Source organism: Perissodus microlepis, chromosome 10, assembly GCF_051167445.1.
Source record: "Perissodus microlepis isolate ML-2025 ecotype Zambia chromosome 10, ASM5116744v1, whole genome shotgun sequence".
NCBI classification, from domain to species: domain Eukaryota; kingdom Metazoa; phylum Chordata; class Actinopteri; order Cichliformes; family Cichlidae; genus Perissodus; species Perissodus microlepis.
Genome location: NC_140470.1, coordinates 11,396,681 through 11,414,401, shown reverse-complemented (window position 1 = coordinate 11,414,401; position 17,721 = coordinate 11,396,681). Strand labels below are relative to the sequence as shown.

The 17,721-nt window shown below is 43.9% G+C and overlaps 1 protein-coding gene across 2 annotated transcripts in view; it reads right to left on the bottom strand.

Annotated features, from left to right (window-relative positions):
- The window catches only part of LOC146378857 (cell adhesion molecule DSCAML1-like), a 52,766-nt gene that overhangs the window by 3,930 nt on the left and 31,115 nt on the right, over window positions 1–17,721 (bottom strand). Inside the window, exons 6-32 of one of the 2 annotated variants that reach the window (XM_084941957.1) lie at window positions 16,840–17,115; window positions 16,371–16,667; window positions 15,610–15,882; window positions 14,461–14,745; window positions 14,225–14,344; window positions 13,948–14,124; window positions 13,172–13,371; window positions 12,779–12,875; window positions 12,491–12,619; window positions 12,229–12,396; window positions 12,036–12,106; window positions 11,508–11,748; window positions 10,381–10,566; window positions 9,245–9,400; window positions 7,513–7,652; window positions 5,191–5,344; window positions 4,519–4,636; window positions 4,207–4,370; window positions 4,015–4,113; window positions 3,589–3,777; window positions 3,107–3,394; window positions 2,837–2,992; window positions 2,719–2,749; window positions 2,475–2,593; window positions 2,218–2,370; window positions 1,804–2,004; window positions 1,407–1,718 (exon numbers count right to left, since the gene is read on the bottom strand). In XM_084941957.1, the coding sequence (XP_084798083.1) occupies window positions 1,407–1,718; window positions 1,804–2,004; window positions 2,218–2,370; window positions 2,475–2,593; window positions 2,719–2,749; window positions 2,837–2,992; window positions 3,107–3,394; window positions 3,589–3,777; window positions 4,015–4,113; window positions 4,207–4,370; window positions 4,519–4,636; window positions 5,191–5,344; window positions 7,513–7,652; window positions 9,245–9,400; window positions 10,381–10,566; window positions 11,508–11,748; window positions 12,036–12,106; window positions 12,229–12,396; window positions 12,491–12,619; window positions 12,779–12,875; window positions 13,172–13,371; window positions 13,948–14,124; window positions 14,225–14,344; window positions 14,461–14,745; window positions 15,610–15,882; window positions 16,371–16,667; window positions 16,840–17,115 (4,800 nt within the window). The remainder of the gene's footprint in view (window positions 1–1,406; window positions 1,719–1,803; window positions 2,005–2,217; window positions 2,371–2,474; window positions 2,594–2,718; window positions 2,750–2,836; window positions 2,993–3,106; window positions 3,395–3,588; window positions 3,778–4,014; window positions 4,114–4,206; window positions 4,371–4,518; window positions 4,637–5,190; window positions 5,345–7,512; window positions 7,653–9,244; window positions 9,401–10,380; window positions 10,567–11,507; window positions 11,749–12,035; window positions 12,107–12,228; window positions 12,397–12,490; window positions 12,620–12,778; window positions 12,876–13,171; window positions 13,372–13,947; window positions 14,125–14,224; window positions 14,345–14,460; window positions 14,746–15,609; window positions 15,883–16,370; window positions 16,668–16,839; window positions 17,116–17,721) is intronic. The other variant, XM_084941958.1, reaches the window with a different exon arrangement.

Here is a 17,721-nt window from a genome sequence, read left to right as displayed (position 1 = left end):
AAGCCTTGAACATCCCACGGAGCACTGTTCAAGCGATCATTCAGAAATGGAAGGAGTATGGCACAACTGTAAACCTACCAAGACAAGGCCGTCCACCTAAACTCACAGGCCGAACAAGGAGAGCGCTGATCAGAAATGCAGCCAAGAGGCCCATGGTGACTCTGGACAAGCTCCAGAGATCTACAGCTCAGGTGGGGGAATCTGTCCATAGGACAACTATTAGTTGTGCACTGCACAAAGTTGGCCTTTATGGAAGAGTGGCAAGAAGAAAGCCATTGTTAACAGAAAACCATAAGAAGTCCTGTTTGCAGTTTGCCACAAGCCATGTGGGGGACACAGCAAACATGTGGAAGAAGGTGCTCTGGTCAGATGAGACCAACATGGAACTTTTTGGCCAAAGTGCAAAACGCTATGTGTGGCGGAAAACTAACACTGCACATCACTCTGAACACACCATCCCCACTGTCAAATATGGTGGTGGCAGCATCATGCTCTGGGGGTGCTTCTCTTCAGCAGGGACAGGGAAGCTGGTCAGAGTTGATGGGAAGATGGATGGAGCCAAATACAGGGCAATCTTGGAAGAAAACCTCTTGGAGTCTGCAAAAGACTTGAGACTGGGGCGGAGGTTCACCTTCCAGCAGGACAACGACCCTAAACATAAAGCCAGGGCAACAATGGAATGGTTTAAAACAAAACACATCCATGTGTTAGAATGGCCCAGTCAAAGTCCAGATCTAAATCCAATCGAGAATCTGTGGCAAGATCTGAAAACTGCTGTTCACAAACGCTGTCCATCTAATCTGACTGAGCTGGAGCTGTTTTGCAAAGAAGAATGGGCAAATATTTCAGTCTCTAGATGTGCAAAGCTGGTAGAGACATACCCTAAAAGACTGGCAGCTGTAATTGCTGCAAAAGGTGGTTCTACAAAGTGTTGACTCAGGGGGCTGAATAATTACGCACACCCCACTATTCAGTTATTTATTTGTAAAAACTGTTTGGAATCATGTATGATTTTCGTTCCACTTCTCAAGTGTCCACCACTTTGTATTGATCTTTCACGTGGAATTCCAATAAAATTGATTCATGTTTGTGGCTGTAATGTGACAAAATGTGGAAAAGATCAAGGGGGCCGAATACTTTTGCAAGCCACTGTATAGTATGAAAATGAGGAACTGATGTGGAAGTAGGTTTCAAAATGGCTTGGAACAAAAATGTAGTTGTTTTAGCAACCAGTGGCTTTTTGTTACTCTCATCCTTGTGTCTTTAATTGTGGGCATGCAATACATACATATGGGTGTCCTAACTGTAATTATGTGCAATTCTACATGTGCACTGAATGTAAAACAAGTAAAAACAACAAAACAAAAGAACAGCGTCCCCACATGGGTCTCAGCTCTGATACTTACTTTTGTTAGCACGGTGGGGAATGGGCACAGCCACATTTTTACCGCGGTCGTAGTCCTGCGGTTTGGGTGGTGAGGCAGTGAAGCGGCAGATGCCTGGTTCAGAGGGTGTACTGAGGGAGGTCATGCTGTCTGCTGGGTCATTGGTACCTGTCGTCATTTGATCAGACGAGCTATCGGAGATAAAACATTCTGTGATTGTAAACTTGGCGTGTTGTAGATGCTCCTCCAGCTTGGCGTGCTCATACGCCCTAGCCAGCTCCTCGTAGGTGGAGGACGCGCTCTCTGTGGACACCATGCTGTTCCGTCCCTTATCTGAAAGAAAAGAAGTGTAGTTTTTTTCAACCATTTACTTAGCTACTCAGTTACCAGAGAGTAAGTTTTCTTAATTTTAACCCACCTGTGTCCTGTGAGAGGCTGGCACTGTAGCTGTCACTCTCGGTGGCTGTGATGCCATGAGAGCCCATCGTCCGCCAGTCAGACGTCAGAGTTCGTGCAGAGGCTGTTGACTGACTTTGACTGGGGCGGCTAAGCGTCCACTGGCTGGAGTATCTGTTTCTAGAGCTGTGGGCTGATTTTATGCTCTTTCGTGACACTGGGTCTGAGATGAGAGAGGTCACAGGGATCAGAGAACATCTTAGGATCAAAGATGCTTGGTATCCATGTATTAGCTGTCAATAAGTCTATATTTTCTCAAATGTATTGGAGATGTACTTCAATAAAAGATCAAATCTGTTGCTCATATTTAAAGGCTCAAACTATTTCACTGAAAGCTGTGACAAGCAGAACAAATATGAACCTAAAACAAACTCACTTGTGCCAGGCCGAATGTCTGACATGTCAATCAAAGGGCCTGAATTCTGGATAAGGGCTTGGTGATGCAGAGAAACGCCTGTACAGAAGTTCTGTGGATTCACTGACTGGCTGAACTCTGTGTCTGTCACCGGCACTGCTGCCTTGTCCTCTCCTGTTTCAAGCAAGGAAATAAACGAGTTACTAAGATCTTTTAGAGGCTTCTAAAAACCCCTCTATGAATTGCAGCTGTGTTGCTGTCAATGTGTGGTCACATGCCTATCTGTTTGATGCCTTCCTTGTCTTCAATGAGGAGCTGGACACGTGGGATGTCAATATGGAGCCTTGGTCCTTGAGGAGGACCCTTCACTGGAGTGTCTATGCTTCGATTGTTCTTGCTACACAGAGACAAAAAAACAAAAACATATATATTAAGCCTGAAATTGCTTGTAAGTGATTTATTTATGCAAAATACAGCTATTCTATACAGTACACATAACAAATAAAGCTAGCTGTCTCTTACCTGATAAGCATCTCTGCAAGGCTCTTAGCATCTGCGAGAAGACGGTATAATTATATAATTAAGACATATTTTTTCAGCTTGTCACTTGTGTTAGTATATTAAATAGTTTAATTCCCACCTCTAAGTCGTTTGAGCCTCTTCTCCTTGCGTTTCTTTCGTATAATGAAGAGCAAAGCAACGCCAAGGGTAACCAGAATGACAGGAGAGCCGATAGAGAACAGTTTCTTCACATCGTCCCCCTCTCCACGAGCTGATTTAATGGGAGGGATTGTACCTAATGAGAGTAGAAGGAGAAGAAAAATTTGATAAAATTTACAAGGGTCAGTAACAGAAACATGAATGAGAGGAAAAAGATACACAAAGACCTAAAAAACTAGGAGAGACTTACTCCCATCGTAGTCAGTTGTGGCAAACTGGGAGGTCTGGTTGCCACACCCAGCACTGTTGCAGGCTTTCATTTTGAGCTCGTACCAGGTGGCCTCTCGCAGCTCGCTGAGGAAAAGCTGATTTGTGGAATTGGCCTTGAGGCTCTGCCAGGCCCAAGTACCTTTGGGCCTAAAGTCCAGCATCAGGTCAGTGATAGGGCAGCCCCCGCTGGTCCAACCCTGAAGGTTGAGGCCTGCGTGAGTGGAGTTGATGTGCGTTAGCAGTGGCTGGTCCTTGTTGAACACCGGTTCTGGAAAAGGAAAAGACACTAGGTTAGAAAGATAATCATAAATTAGCAATTTAAGATGTATTTATCTGTGATGCATTGATGGCTTCATGTTTGAGAAGAAAGTTGTAACTGCTGCTACAAGAACAGACAGTAAAGAAAGAGAAGATTTATTTCGACTTAATTCCAGCTTCAACACTTTTCTCTAGACCCCTCACCTCTTCCATGCGTCTTTGCCTCAATGATCTCACTGATGCGTCCTGAGCCCACACTGTTCTTGGCAGCCAACTTGACCTTGTACCAGGTTCCACAGCGGAGATTGTCCAACCTGAAGGAACGCTCGCTGGAGCTGATGAACACATCTCTCCATTCCTCTGTGTTGTCCACAGAATACTGCAGCACAAATCCTGCAGGCACACCAGTACACATTTATGTCAAACACAGCTACTAATGGTGGTGTATCCTTGCTGCAGCTCCATCTGTTGGACACCAGGGGGCAACAATCAGCTACAATTAGCTACAGCCGGCTGCGGTTTGACTTCCTTTTACCTAGAAACATAAGCTTGTTGCACAACTGGATAAGTACATATGACATCAAAAGTGTGAAGCACCCTTAAAAAAACAGGTCAACAATATTTAAATACCCCTGATGGAGCTTCCTCCATTATCCCCAGGAATCCAAGCCAGGGTGATGGAGGAGGTGGAAGTAGTGGAGACAGTCAGACGAGGCTGGTCAGGAGGAACTGGATGTACACACACACAGACAATAACTTAGCACCAGGACAGAAGTGTCTGTTTCACTCAAATACATTTATAAATTTTCTGTTTCTTCTTACCTTGTACCACAAGGTTCACTATGATGGTGTCAAAGCCTAGGGTATTAGTGGCCGTACAGGTGTAGTACCCAGAATCCTCTGCTTTGACTAAGCGTAGCACCAGTGTACCATTGGATAAGATCTGCCGTTGGCTGTCAGCTGTCACAGGAATGGCAGAGTCCTCACTGATAAAGAGCAGACAGGTTATTCAGGATTAAGAGCCTTATATTTAAGTAGGCAGTTTAAAAAAAATCAATTTTCCTCACAAGAAATAGCATCAGCATGTGTGCATGATATCTCTGATATCTAAGGGTATATAGTGACCGCTCTGACCTGTCTTTGGTCCATTTAATTGTGGGAGTAGGCTCTCCCACTGAGCTGCAGGGCAGACGTACTTCTTTCATCCAGGGAGTGGTCACAGTGCCCCCAAAGGACAGGATTTTAGCTGGGACTGCACACAAAGATGCAACCAGTAAAACTCAACATGCATCTTTAGCACATGATGTTAAACTCAAATAGTAAGCATTACACCAAAATGACTCTATTCATACTTCAACTTGTCTTTCTGTGTCTACTTTTGCATGATTAAGTGGGCCTGAATCCTTTCTCCTGAGGGATTAAAAAGCTGTACCGTAGTGTTTTAATGTAGCTCCCTGTCAAAACTCTTAGTCTCGAGTCTATCATTTCTCCATAAATCCTCCCCTCTATTGATTTTGCCTGCTTTCTCTCTCCCCAAGGGTCATTTTACTGGATAGGCCCTGTTCATCACCACATAATTAACAACAACGTTTCTTGCAACACAGCCGCTGCTCAATCAATACCACGGCTGTCAATCAATAGCAGAGATTGTACACAGAGCGAGAGGGAGGGAGACTAATGAAAGTGATCTGTGTAAAGGAGATCATGCTGCCAGTTCATAGCCATGTTTGGCGCGCTCTCCCTGATAACCTTTGCACAAATCTCTTTACCCTTCTTCGCTACAACTGGCATGCCTGGAGGACCCACCTTTCCCAGCAGGCTCCACAGTGACCTTTGCGCTAATGTTGCCTCTTCCAGCAGTTGTCACAGCTGCAGCCCAGATGAGGTATTGTTTACCGCGGGTAAGGTGCGTGATACGGTAGAAGAGCATCTCTGGGTTGGCCTCATACTCACTGGGAGCCTGGGACAGAGGGCACGCAATGTCACGTTAGCAAATAAAACGGAAATATAACAGGTGTGGTGGCAGCTTGTGGACTTGATTAAAGTGCTACATTTTATAAAGCTACAAAGGAAATTAAGATGAACATAACATTAATTTAGGCTCTATTCTGTTTAAGTTTCAGCATAACATACGTGACACCAGGAAACTGAAACTAATGCTCCTGCAGTTGACAGGTTAAACAGTTTTTTTTTTTTTACATCTGTCCTTTTCCTATTGTGACACATCAAAATGCGCTCAGTGAAAAAGGAGGTGTGCAATTTTCCTTGAACACTGTCGGTATCTTGAAACATCAAAAAAGCATACTTTTTGGAGAAATAAAGGGAAAGCCAAATACATCTGTCAATGTCATCTGTTTGTTTAAAATTTTAACTTATTAGCCTCACTGGCAGTGTTTGCCTCGTGATAAAAGGCAGAAATGATACATATATTGTTTCTCGAATCACTTAAATCCAAAGCACAAACATAGAGTCCACTGAGATGTTTTGTCTCTGTAACACTGAGAGCAACTTGCATTTTTGACTCTTTCTTTATTTGTCTTTCCCAAAATTTAAGGATGATACTGTGCATTATTTTTGCCGGGTTTTCTCAGCTATGGCTGACCTCCTTATGGATTCCATTTCCACCCAGATCAACTTGTGAATTCATTGTCTGAACAACGTAGATCTTATGCTGTATACAACTTGACATCATTTGAATGTTTTGAGGGAGTTAAAGCTTTTTGCAGAGCAAACTGAGTGTTAGGTTGTAAAGGAGAAACAGATGTGGTATGTGGTATTCTCTCTCTCTCTCTGTTTTTTTTTTTTTTTTGTTCAGGCAAAACCCATAAAACCATGTTTTTTTTTAAACAAAAACTATAGAAAATATGCACAGCGAGCAGTATGATTGCTCAGAATTGAACACAGGTTTTAGGTCAACACAAAAAAGGCAAAACAGAAAATGTAAACCTTTGTGCGGAGCTGTCTATTTGTCCCACTACTCAAAATAAATTTGATGCAAATGACCTACAGCTACTTATAATGCTGTACTCAACACTGGATTTAAGGTTTGCTTGGATGTATTTTTCCTCCAAGCAAACCTTTGAGAATGAACACACTCTCACCTGCATCCACACAAACACATACATGGCAATGCACAAAAAGACTGTTGTCTCTTAAGATGATCCTCTGTTCTCTCTCTTTAATCTGTTCATCTCTGTGTTCTTTCACCATTTGCTTTTTCTTTCCCTCTCTGTCTAGCTCAGTGAAGAGGACTGGATGGAGGGACACAGAGAGGGGAGGATGTGCATAAGTGTGTGTGTGTTTGTGTGCAGGGGGTTCGAACATTCCTTCAGCATCGTGGCGGTGTTGTGGTGATCCAGGGAGTGATACAGGGAGATAATGAAAAGACGGACAAAAGCACTCTCATCTCGATGTGACTGATACCCTCCTCTCTCCTCCATTCCACCCTGCTTGTCTCTCCCTCTTCCCTCATCCCTCTCTTTTTCTCTCATTTCCCCTCGGTCTTTCCCTACCTCTAATGGTGTGCTTCTTTTTCTCTCTCAACCTTCTTTCCACCCCCCTCCTTCCTTCCCTCTCTCCTCCCTGCCTGTGCTCATTTACATGGCACTCATGCACAGAGAGGGAGGAGTATTTGTGAATAATAAGAAAGTGAGATTCTAGCCTGATATCAGACTTCACCGTGTGCTGGTGTTTGTGTGCACATGATCTAACCACAATTGAAATGCTTGCACGTATGTGTATAAATAGAAAATGTCGAAATGTGATGTCTCTGTGAGTGTGTGCTTCTGATGCGGCAGTGTGCATGTGTGAGCTTGTTCTCTGGCTCATTTGCATATCTACGTCTCATCACGTTGCCAAGACAACCTCATCTGTTCATCTGGGAGGGCAGGAAATAAAGCGATGGTGCAAACACAGTGAAAGAGAGACATGCGCAACACACACACGCACACACACACACACACATACACATACACACACACACACACAAATGCATGCATACAGGTTCATTTAATAACAGCGCTTACAAATGAATTATTTCCATTGGTAATTTAATAAGTTACTTGGTTTTCACGGACCTCAGAGATAAATTGGCCCTATATGAATCACACCCACAGAGGAGGCACTTACTGGCTGTCCAGATCCGGGACTGGAGCAGTAGATGGTGTACTTGCGGATAATGCCATTTGGTTTGAGAGGAGGCAACCAGGACACAACCACACTAGTTGAGGAGGAGGGAACTGCCTTGATGCCAGCCGGTGGACCAGGAACTAGGAGAAAAGACATAGCAACATCAGCATGGCGGGCATCCATATGTGTGTGTGTTTGTGTTTGTGCAGGCACATGCTGGGTGTTGGATGGCTATTAAAGTGAGCAGGCTTTTTTTTTTTGCGGATTGGAAGTCTTAGCCTGTACTAAGCTGCTCTGGAAGGACTTTGAAAAACATCCTTTTGAGGGGATGGCTGTGACATATGTTCATTCAGACACTGGTCAGCAGTTCTGACTCTGTGACACCCAGCATTCTCAAAACTCTCAAACAGATTAGACATTAGTGTCTGATCCTCTGCTAGCCACTTCAGCTTGGCACTGGACACTGTTTAATACTCTGATTACGAGATAATGGCACAAAAGGGGCTTAAAAAACATGCACACTACAAAAACACATCAGGACACTGGATACTGTGAAAGGTGAACAATAATGCTTTTGTTTCATCGGTCTTACAGTACTGGGTCCACACTATCAACCCTATTCAAACCAAACCATAAATATAACTTGTGCCTGACAGTGGGCCTCATCTGGCCTCTACAGAAGGAGGCTACCACAGTGTAAGACCCAGCCCTCTAAATCCATCCCCCATTCCTCTTTTTTTCTTTGTGAGGCCCCCTGATGCCGTCATACTGCCACTCTCTACCCTCAGATCTCTTTCCCCTACAGAGGACATGAGTGGGCAAGAAAACAACAAAAACTCAGAAAGCAGAGACGCAAGTTTTAAACGAAGTAAGCAGGGACAAAAAAAGTGACAGGGATCATGTAACGATGGCAGCAGGGAGGCACACAGGAGGCTATCATTATCATAACTGGACCCCCATGTCAAAGCACCAGTAGGAGATGGGACAGTCAGGTCCCATCTGGTGCCCAAAATCTGCCCAGGACTCCAGACAGACAGATACACAGACAGACAGTCTGCCAAGACAGTCTGCTGCAGAACTAGCACAACCCAAGTGATGATGAGGAAGAGAACACTACTAAGTGAACAGTCTCATTTACAAAAATACACGATGGAACACTGAGTCAATCACAAGAGGACAGCAGTCTAGACACAAATAAACAAACACCTCAGCTGTGGTGTTTCTCTTATAATTTTTTCACTCATTATTTTTTGTCAGCCAAGAACGGGCTGTGCGATCACCATTGTATCTTTCCATCTTCAGCCCCCCAGGCCCCTCCTCCTCCTTTATAAAGAGACATGGATCTGGCTGTAATCCTGCCTCCAATGGTGTAAGCACAAAATTAATTCTCTCTAATCCAAAAGGAGTTAATCCCTATGCCTATGGCAAGAGGGCTGGTGGTAAGGATGCAGGCCCAGGCTGATGGCTGACTCCTGGATGCTATATGCTCTAAGACATCACCTCTCCCTCCTCCTCCCGAAACACCTCCCTTAGCCCTGAGCTGTGGACTCAAAGCCTCTTAATTCTCATTAGCACAGCTAATGGAGATTCCCAGCATAGCTTGTTATGAGCTTTTGTTATGGGTTTGAGATACAACCAGCTCCCTTTTTTAAAATCTACCTCTATCCCATTTCCCATCTCCTTACATCGCACACTTTTCTTCATGTAAAAAACAAATGAATTGTATACTCACGATCCTCTCGGGTTTGGATATAGAGGACATTGCTGCGGACCCCATCGCCAGCTTGTGTGTAGGCCAGCACCTGAACACTGTAGTTAGTGAACTTCTCGAGCCCTCGCAGTTCCACCTGTTCACGTGTGGTGGTGATGTTTTGCATCTCTCCCCATTCTGAGGGAGAGGAGAAAAACTCTTTTTAGAAGGTATAGGTGATGATAGGAGTAACAACACACATCAACTCTGTCTCCTACAAAATATATTTATTTGCAGTTGCATTTATTTGGTAATGTAATACGTGGCCATTACTTTTTTTTCATGAATATAATTACCTTCCTATTTCAACATTGTGTCTAAAGGAGGAGTAAATATTTTTTTAGGAAACAGAGTTGCACAGATATTGGACCTACAACACACAGACACTCATTGCTATACTGTGTGACTTTCTGATCACAAGTCTTATTAAAAATCTAAGAAACTATGACAGACTTAACAGAAGCCTTTGGGGGTGAAAAATGAAACCAGTGCAGAAGTGCCAAAAACTCAAATACCTTAAGGCAACTTTCAAATTAAAATGACTAACTTAAGAGCTGAAAAAAAAAAACATGTTTGCAATATGCTACATAAAAATGATGCTGTAGCAAGTCCTACGAACTCTACAGAGGCATCTTTTTTACATAACTCAGTCAATTAAATGTGATTAGGACTTATGCTTTGTATTATTAGGTGCATGACGTTGATCGTGTCTGGGGTGTTGGTGCTTCTGGAGCAGTTATCTGGCAAATAATATAGCACGCTGTGCAACTAACTGTTAGTTTTCCAAGACTTTTATTTGTATGTAGTAAATAGTAGGTATTTGTGCCTCTGTGATGCACCCCCGCTGCCTATGGATGGGTGCATCACCCTCTCATCTAAATGTGGTCACTTCTGTGAAATCAAAGGCTAGCCCTTAAGCTAAAGTTGAGCCATATCTCCATCTTGGACATACAGTCTATTTGACAAACAGACAAATTCAAAAACACACAGGACCAGGAAGTGCTTTATGAGAAAGGTGTGGATACACATCAACACATTCTGACTCACAGCACTGACAGAAAGGTAGGTGAGTGGGAGGGCGGGTTGGTGAATCTTAGAATGAGATAGGTGATAATTACTCTGCATTGGCCACTGGGCCTGGCCCCCACAGCACCCACCTCCGTCAGGGAAGAGGGACCAAAACACAACCCGGTAGCCTTTCAGCACACCGTGCAGCGTCAGCCGTGGAGGCTCTGCCCATGTGATCACTGCCTCATCTGATGTCACAGAGATTGCTCTCACGTTCTGCGGAGGCTCGCTGGGCACTGGGGAACATAGAGAGTGAGTGTTAGTGCTGCACTGTTAAACTATATTTGAGTACTCTTAGTGTTTTAATGGCTTCTACTGAAATCTGGTCCGACGTAGCATGGCAGCCGAAGCACTGATAAGTAATAATAACTCAATGCCACAAACCACAGGAAATCTCCGCTGAAATAAATCAGTCAAATAAGCTCAAATTAGTCCTGAATAGCTCCTTGTTCATTCCTAGCTTTTAGAGAGGAGAGGAGAAGTGGAGGGGGCTTGATGGAGAGGAGGAAGAGCACTGAGAGAGCAACATGAATAGTAAAAGAGCTACACCAAAGGGGTCAAAATGCAGATGAGCAGGGTGTGAGCTGAAATGTGGAGGATACAATCTAAAGGAAGACAATGTTCTTGTTTAAGCTAATTGAAGCTGTAGAGGCAGCTTCTGACTACCTGCGTGGCCAATTTTCATCATCCAAGTGCCCGTCATTACTCTCCTCTCAGACAGGAAGGGTCCAAAAAAGTATAAGAAATAAAAACACGGATAATAGACAGAGGACCAGTGAGGAGGATGACAAGGAAACCCATGGGAAGAAAGGGAAGATAAAGAAGGCAGACCAGGGAAAAGGGAGGTAGAGTGGGCAGACATTTAAAGAGTAATGGGGTTCCTTGTTCCTCTCTCGCTCTCTACCAGCCTAATGAAGGTGCTAATTAAAGTGGAAAGAATAATGGGGGATGTACTGCGAATTTATTTCAAACATTTTGTTTGAGCATGCATTTCTACATGAATGTTATGTTCATTCACGAGTGTTTCATCCTGTTATTGCATTTGACTATTATTTTCATGTTTTCCTTTTGGATCTTTAAATTTCTTTCTTACAGTCCCTCCTCTTTTCCTCCCATACTCTCCTAAATTGTATCTCACAGTCTTCTCCTCGTTTTCTTCATCTTGCTGTCCACTTACCATCTTCCAGAGTGGTAGCATTGATCTCGGTACTGGATGGGCCAGTCCCAGCTCTGTTGAAGGCCTGGACCACCACCCCATACTGGGCAAACTTCTTTAGGTTGTCTAAGGTGTACACTTCACTGTCCCCCGTAGCTTTCATCTCCACAATACTATACTGCCCATTGCTACCTGGACCGTTCTCTCTGTATCCAATCTGGTAGCCGCGGATCACACCGTTTTGCAGCTCCTTTTTTGGAGCCTGAAAGTTTGGAGAAAAAAAGATTTACTATGAAATTTGACAGCAATATGTAAAAAAAAAAGAAATTAAACGAGATAAATTCTAAATTTTATTTCTTTTTGCATTTCTGTAACCAACAATTTCACAGGTGTCTCTTAACATTTTGGATTTGTTTGTGAGATCACTGAAACCTTGTTGTTTTAAATCATGGAGCATATCTTTATATCCCATCATTGTTTGCTTTCTAGTTATTTCCACTGATACTAGGCTTAATACTTAAATGAAGTCGTAAGCAACAGTGATTTTACCCTCCATGTGACTCGTATGCTTTGAGATGTCATCGGTTGCAGGATTACATCCATCGGAGGCCCGTCAGGTGCTGTTGATGGAAGATATCAGATAGCCTTAATGCTAATAGTGATGGCTCTACTCCATACAGAGACAGCAAAAACAAATACTAGATACTAAAAACGTGATATTTAGAGAAAAACAATCACTTACGTGCTTCTTCGGTACTGATTGTGAGCTCTTTGCTGGGAAGACTGCGGCCAATCTTGTTGTAGGAGTACATGCGGATACTATAAACGCATGCCGGGTGCAGCTCTACAATGTTGGCCTGATTGTTGGTGGGTGAGATGTTCCTAGTTGTGTACATGTGATCCCATGTGTCTGTTGAATATGAGCAGAGGTTTATTTTTTCAGTTTTTAATTATTGAAATAAGTTTTACATTAGGGATTAGGCTTGTTGTTTTTAATAACCCACCTGACTTGTTTTTGTACTCAATGTCATAGCTGGTGATGATGCTGTTGCCATCAAACCTTTGGATCCAGCGCAAGTTCATGCTTCTGTCCTTCACCTCCCGTACTTCGAGCTCGGGAGGATCGGGTGGCTCTGCGTGAGGGTGGAAAAAAAAAGAATTTTCCTGTGTTTTTACCACCATCAGTATCTCGTTAAATAACCTTTCCTCATTAGGTTGTTTACATACTTTTTTCCCCTTAATTCTTTATTTAAATAAAAGAAGTAGGGATTTGCAGTTGTTTATAGAAATACCTTGTACAGTGAGTTGGATGAGCCCTCTGCCCTCTCCATAGGAGTTGATGGCATGGCAGGAGAAGAAGACAGAATCTCCTCGCTCGGCTGGGTTAAGCTGCGAGCATCAGCACAAACAGGGAAAGATGACGTGTGAAATTTAGGAATATAATATCCTAAAAATATTCCCATAATAACTTCCTTTAATAGGACTTTTTTTTAAGAAAATATTTCTAGAACACTTTTGCAAAAAAATCCCAAAAATAAATATAAAATCTGAAAACATGCACCTCTAAAGCTTACTAAACCCTGCAATAGCCTATAGTAGAAGTAGATTTTTTTTTCAGCATAGTTCGGTGTAATGGCATTAAGCTACACTAAAGGCCTGAAGAGTATAAGTATATATTATCTGACCTTTAGGGTGGAGATGACTTCATCCCCCTTTTTGTTGATGCTGATGGAGTAACGGGGATTTCTCTCTGCGTCAATGACTGTGTCCCCTCTCTCCCAGCGGATAATAATGGGCTGCTCGCCCCGTGCTGTGCAGTTCAGCTCCTTGATCTGGCCCTTCCTCGCCATGGTAGTGTTTGGGTGGCTGGTGATCATGGCAGGGACTGAGCAAATTCATAGACAAGTGTCAGCATGATGAATCGTTTTGTATGGAATAATGACATGAGGGAAAACGGGTGTGTAGTATTGGAAACTGAGCAAGGATATATTACACATGTATAGACATCTCTTTTTTTCCATTTTATTCCCCATTTTCATTTCATGCTTCAAGCCCCACTGGCCTCTAACACCACCTCCTCCCTCTTTTTATTCTTTTCGGTCTCTACTTTCGCTTCTCTTCCTCCTCTGTTACTTAGACGTAGATTATTGATTGAAGAGGTTCCTGTGGTTTTGCTTTCATCACTAATTCATCAACCCTTTTCCCCACCAAACATTCTGTAGCACACAGGCTGACAGCCAGAGAACATCAGTCAATAGGAAAGGCACCCCCAGTGAAGGATGTGCAGGACAGAGACTAGGTTAGGCTATGTTAAGCACAGGCCGCACTAGCCTGGGGCAAAAGTGCATCTTAGAAGAGCTGATCCCTGTCCAAAAAGCTGAGACTTATCTCGCCGCAATCCAGGAGATGTGGGTTTGAAAAGAAATGGGTTCATGCCAAAAAGCAGAGGATTGACACTTACTCTTGACAGTAAGGATCATGCTTTTACTGATGTCTGAGCCCACTCCGTTGGAGGCCTGACAGAGGTAGTACCCCCGGTCGTCTTCAAGAACATGTCGGATCAGCAGAGAACCGTTTGACATGATCTGGATACGGCCAGTTAGTGGGACAGGATGGTACTGCTGAGGGTTTCCTACGCCTGCAGGACACAACACAAAGCATGTATGGAAGCATGACACTTTTTCTTGTTCGTGTGTAGCTTTTACTGCAATGCCATGAGGATAATGTACAGATTTTACCTTTGGCATGTTTCCACATGACTTTTGGAGGGGGGTAACCTTCCACGGAGCAGTTAAGTACTCCAGCTTTTCCATAGATACAGTCTTGATTGTTGGGCTGCACCACAAAACGCGGCGGCACTGAGAAACAGAAATCCTGATTTTATATAAATGGAAAAACTTGGTAAAAGTTACAAAAAGTAAGTGATCACATAACAGTTCTATGGTTACTTAACACATTACACGTCACCCCTCACCAGTAACAATCAACTGTCTTTCCCAGCTGACAGTTGCAGCAGCATTGCTGGCGATGCAGGTGTAGTTTCCATTGTGCTTCAGTGTCACATTGGAAATTTGCAGGGAGCTCATGAACTCTTTGGTCTCTATTGCAACACCAGAGGCAGAGCCTGGCACGATGAGCTGGCCGTCTTTGTGCCAGGTGATGCGTATGGGCATGTCCCCAGATGATACCACACAGGCGATGTACATGAGCTTCCCCACTGAGGTAGAGGGGATATCGAAGGGCTGGATGAGCGGTGGCACTAGAGGAGAGAGAAAGGAAATCAGTGGAATAAAGGCAGTGATAGATGTTGAAGAGCGGCAATGTGGCCATCTGGAGCAATGCTAAGAGTCTGAGAGAGAGAGGGAGAAGGTCATTGGCCAGTAGGCCCCTCTTCAGCACCCCCCACCCCACATCTCCTGCAGCCCATAATAGCTGCTCTGGTTACAGTCCAATTGGCAGGGGGAAGTCATTCCGTTGCCATGGTAATGGAGGTTGAGGTGGGGGTACTACAGCTGAGACATCTGGGGGATTTAATCTAGGCTTCATTATTATTCATCTAATTAAATCAGAGACACACTCACACACAGGCACATGTACACACCCTCAAACACCTCTGCAGCTGCCCTGCTTACTGCTATCGTTATCCCGCTCACAGACTAAATGAAATACGCACGACAAACATAAATCTACCCCCAAAACACCATTCATCTGCATTCAACAGCATTACTAAAGTTGCACTTGACAGCTTTGTACACTGGTGTCCCCCAAGTAGCAGTGACTGGCTGCTCTTCATCAAGAAATTTTATTTGCATCGCTTTTTTTCCCCATCTTTTTTTAAGCTAAAGGAAGCACTTTGAAAACCAAAGTAGTATTAGTATTGGTGATTGATTTCTTAAGATTTTTTTTCACTACTGTTTTAAGTGAATTTGAATTTTGGGTATGCATGGAGCATTACCTCTAGTTGAAATAGATTTGGGAAAAGCATGAAGATGCAATATCTCCCTGTCAACTGATGTGTCACTTTATCTCTACTGCAGCTTAATTCTATAAATTGGGTTCATAAAATAGGTATAAATTGACCAAAAACACTGCCCAGTGCATCCATACTCCTCTTCAGCTTTACCTTTGACAGTGACGTGGACAGTCTGGTTGATTGACACCTGGGGCTGGATCAAAACGCTACACAAGTAGGTCCCCTCGTCTGCACCCTTCTGCACGTCTGTGAGCCTCAGTGTGCCGTTCTCAAACACCACTTGACGATGATTATCAGGCAGCTGCATGCCGTCCTTCAGCCACTTAATGGAGTAATACGGGTACCCAATCACACGACACGTTATATAGGTATTTCTGCCCGCCACTGCGGTGATGTCTCGCATGGGTCTAATTCGAGGTGGACCTGGAGACACGGGGAAGAGAGGGAGGGGATGGAGGGAGGAGACAGAGAGAAACACAGAGGTTGGAGAAAGGGGGAGATGAGGTGAGGGAGGTCATGGCAGAATATAGAGGGCAGCCACGGAGACAGGAAGGGAAGAGATAAAGGTTGAGGGATAGAGTGATTGGGGCCAGTTGACAGGTGGAAAGGGAGGTTAGTTGTGCCCCCTTTACTAAAATCTGATAGAGGATATTTGTTGATTTTAGCCTAATCACAAATTCACTCAGTGTATTGTGTGTATAGATAGATAGATAGATAGATAGATAGATAGATAGATAGATAGATAGATAGATAGATAGATAGATAGATAGATAGATAGATAGATAGATAGATAGATAGATAGATAGATAGATAGATAGATAGATAGATGTGTGCAATGCCTCTCACTAGCTCCTGTATGTTTGTATAGATTCAGGTGTAGAGTGCATTTATATTGAAAAGCAGACAGGCACCTCTTACGTTTATGCGCGCTTGGTACTCGGCGCTACCGGCCGAGTTGCGTGCGACGCAACGATACACTCCTCCGTCTGGAATAAGTGGACTGCTGACGTTGACGTGCGATACAGTCAGGCCATCCGACAGGGTGTACTGGCTGGTCTTGTAGGTTGAATCTCTAACCACAGGTTCATCGTCCAGTGTCCACGTGATAGAAGGGGGTGGGGCTCCTTTGGCTGCACACATAAGGGAGAAAGGCTCGCCGGGGTTTACCACCCGCTCGCTGAAGGAAGACACAATACGAGGAGTACCATCTGAGAGGACAGGGGGAGAGAGGAAACAGAAGGACATAAATAGAAAGTGAGAAGTTCTGACAGAAAAGCAGAATACTTGAGAAGTTGCAAAGCCCACAGCAAACATATTAGCTTTGAACACAAAGACTATGGCGCCTAATACCTGCACTTATTTAAGTCACTGTCCACGTACCCTCTAGCAGAATAATAGAGAAGTCCTGAGCAGTGTGGCCCTTTCGGGAAGCAAAGCACTGGTAGGCCCCAGAGTGAAGCTTCTGTGCTGCAGTGATCTGCAGGGTGTCATTGTGTTGTCCTTGGATGGAGATGTGCTCGTCTGGGACAATTGGCTCTGTGTTCCTGTACCAGGTGATGGTATATTCTGGAGAGCCTTCCACAGTGCAGGTGAAGAACAGTGTGCTGCTGATGCCCGTTTTCAGATTCTTAGGGGACAAGGTCACTCGTAGTGGATCTGAGAGAAGACCACAGGAGTTCATAAAACAAAAATGTGGATCACTTAAATAGTATATCTGCTATAATAATCAAAAGGCATCAATGTGATTTGTAGCCTGCTAACTTACCTTTTTATTTACTAATTATATTATCTTATTTCAAAAGGAGTTTTTTTGTGTCTTTTGCCTTTCCTGCATCACTCTAAAATCATTAAACTGGATTCAAAACATGACACATGGTGCTTACAGTAGGCGTTTTCATTCACAGAGATGGGGAGAAAGAGAGCGAGTACAATCAGCAGTGGTGACTCAATCAGTTGGACGCACTCATTAAAAAAGCAGCTGGAGATATCGCTTCACATCTCTGTCCACTTGTGTGTGTGAGTGTGTCTGTGTGTCAGCGAGAACGCGTGTCTACATGTGTGTATGTGTGTACGCAAATGTCAGTGAGCAATAAGGCAGCTGGTGGTGTATGCTGGGGGGCATCACTGTGCCTCCCAACCCCCCCTACTCACCCTGTCAGAGTCACAGACTGTGCTGCCATGATGTGCCCACTGGCAAAGCCTACCGCCTCTCTATTCTCTCGCTCTATCTCGCCTCACTCCCTTTGTTTCTTTGTATACTTT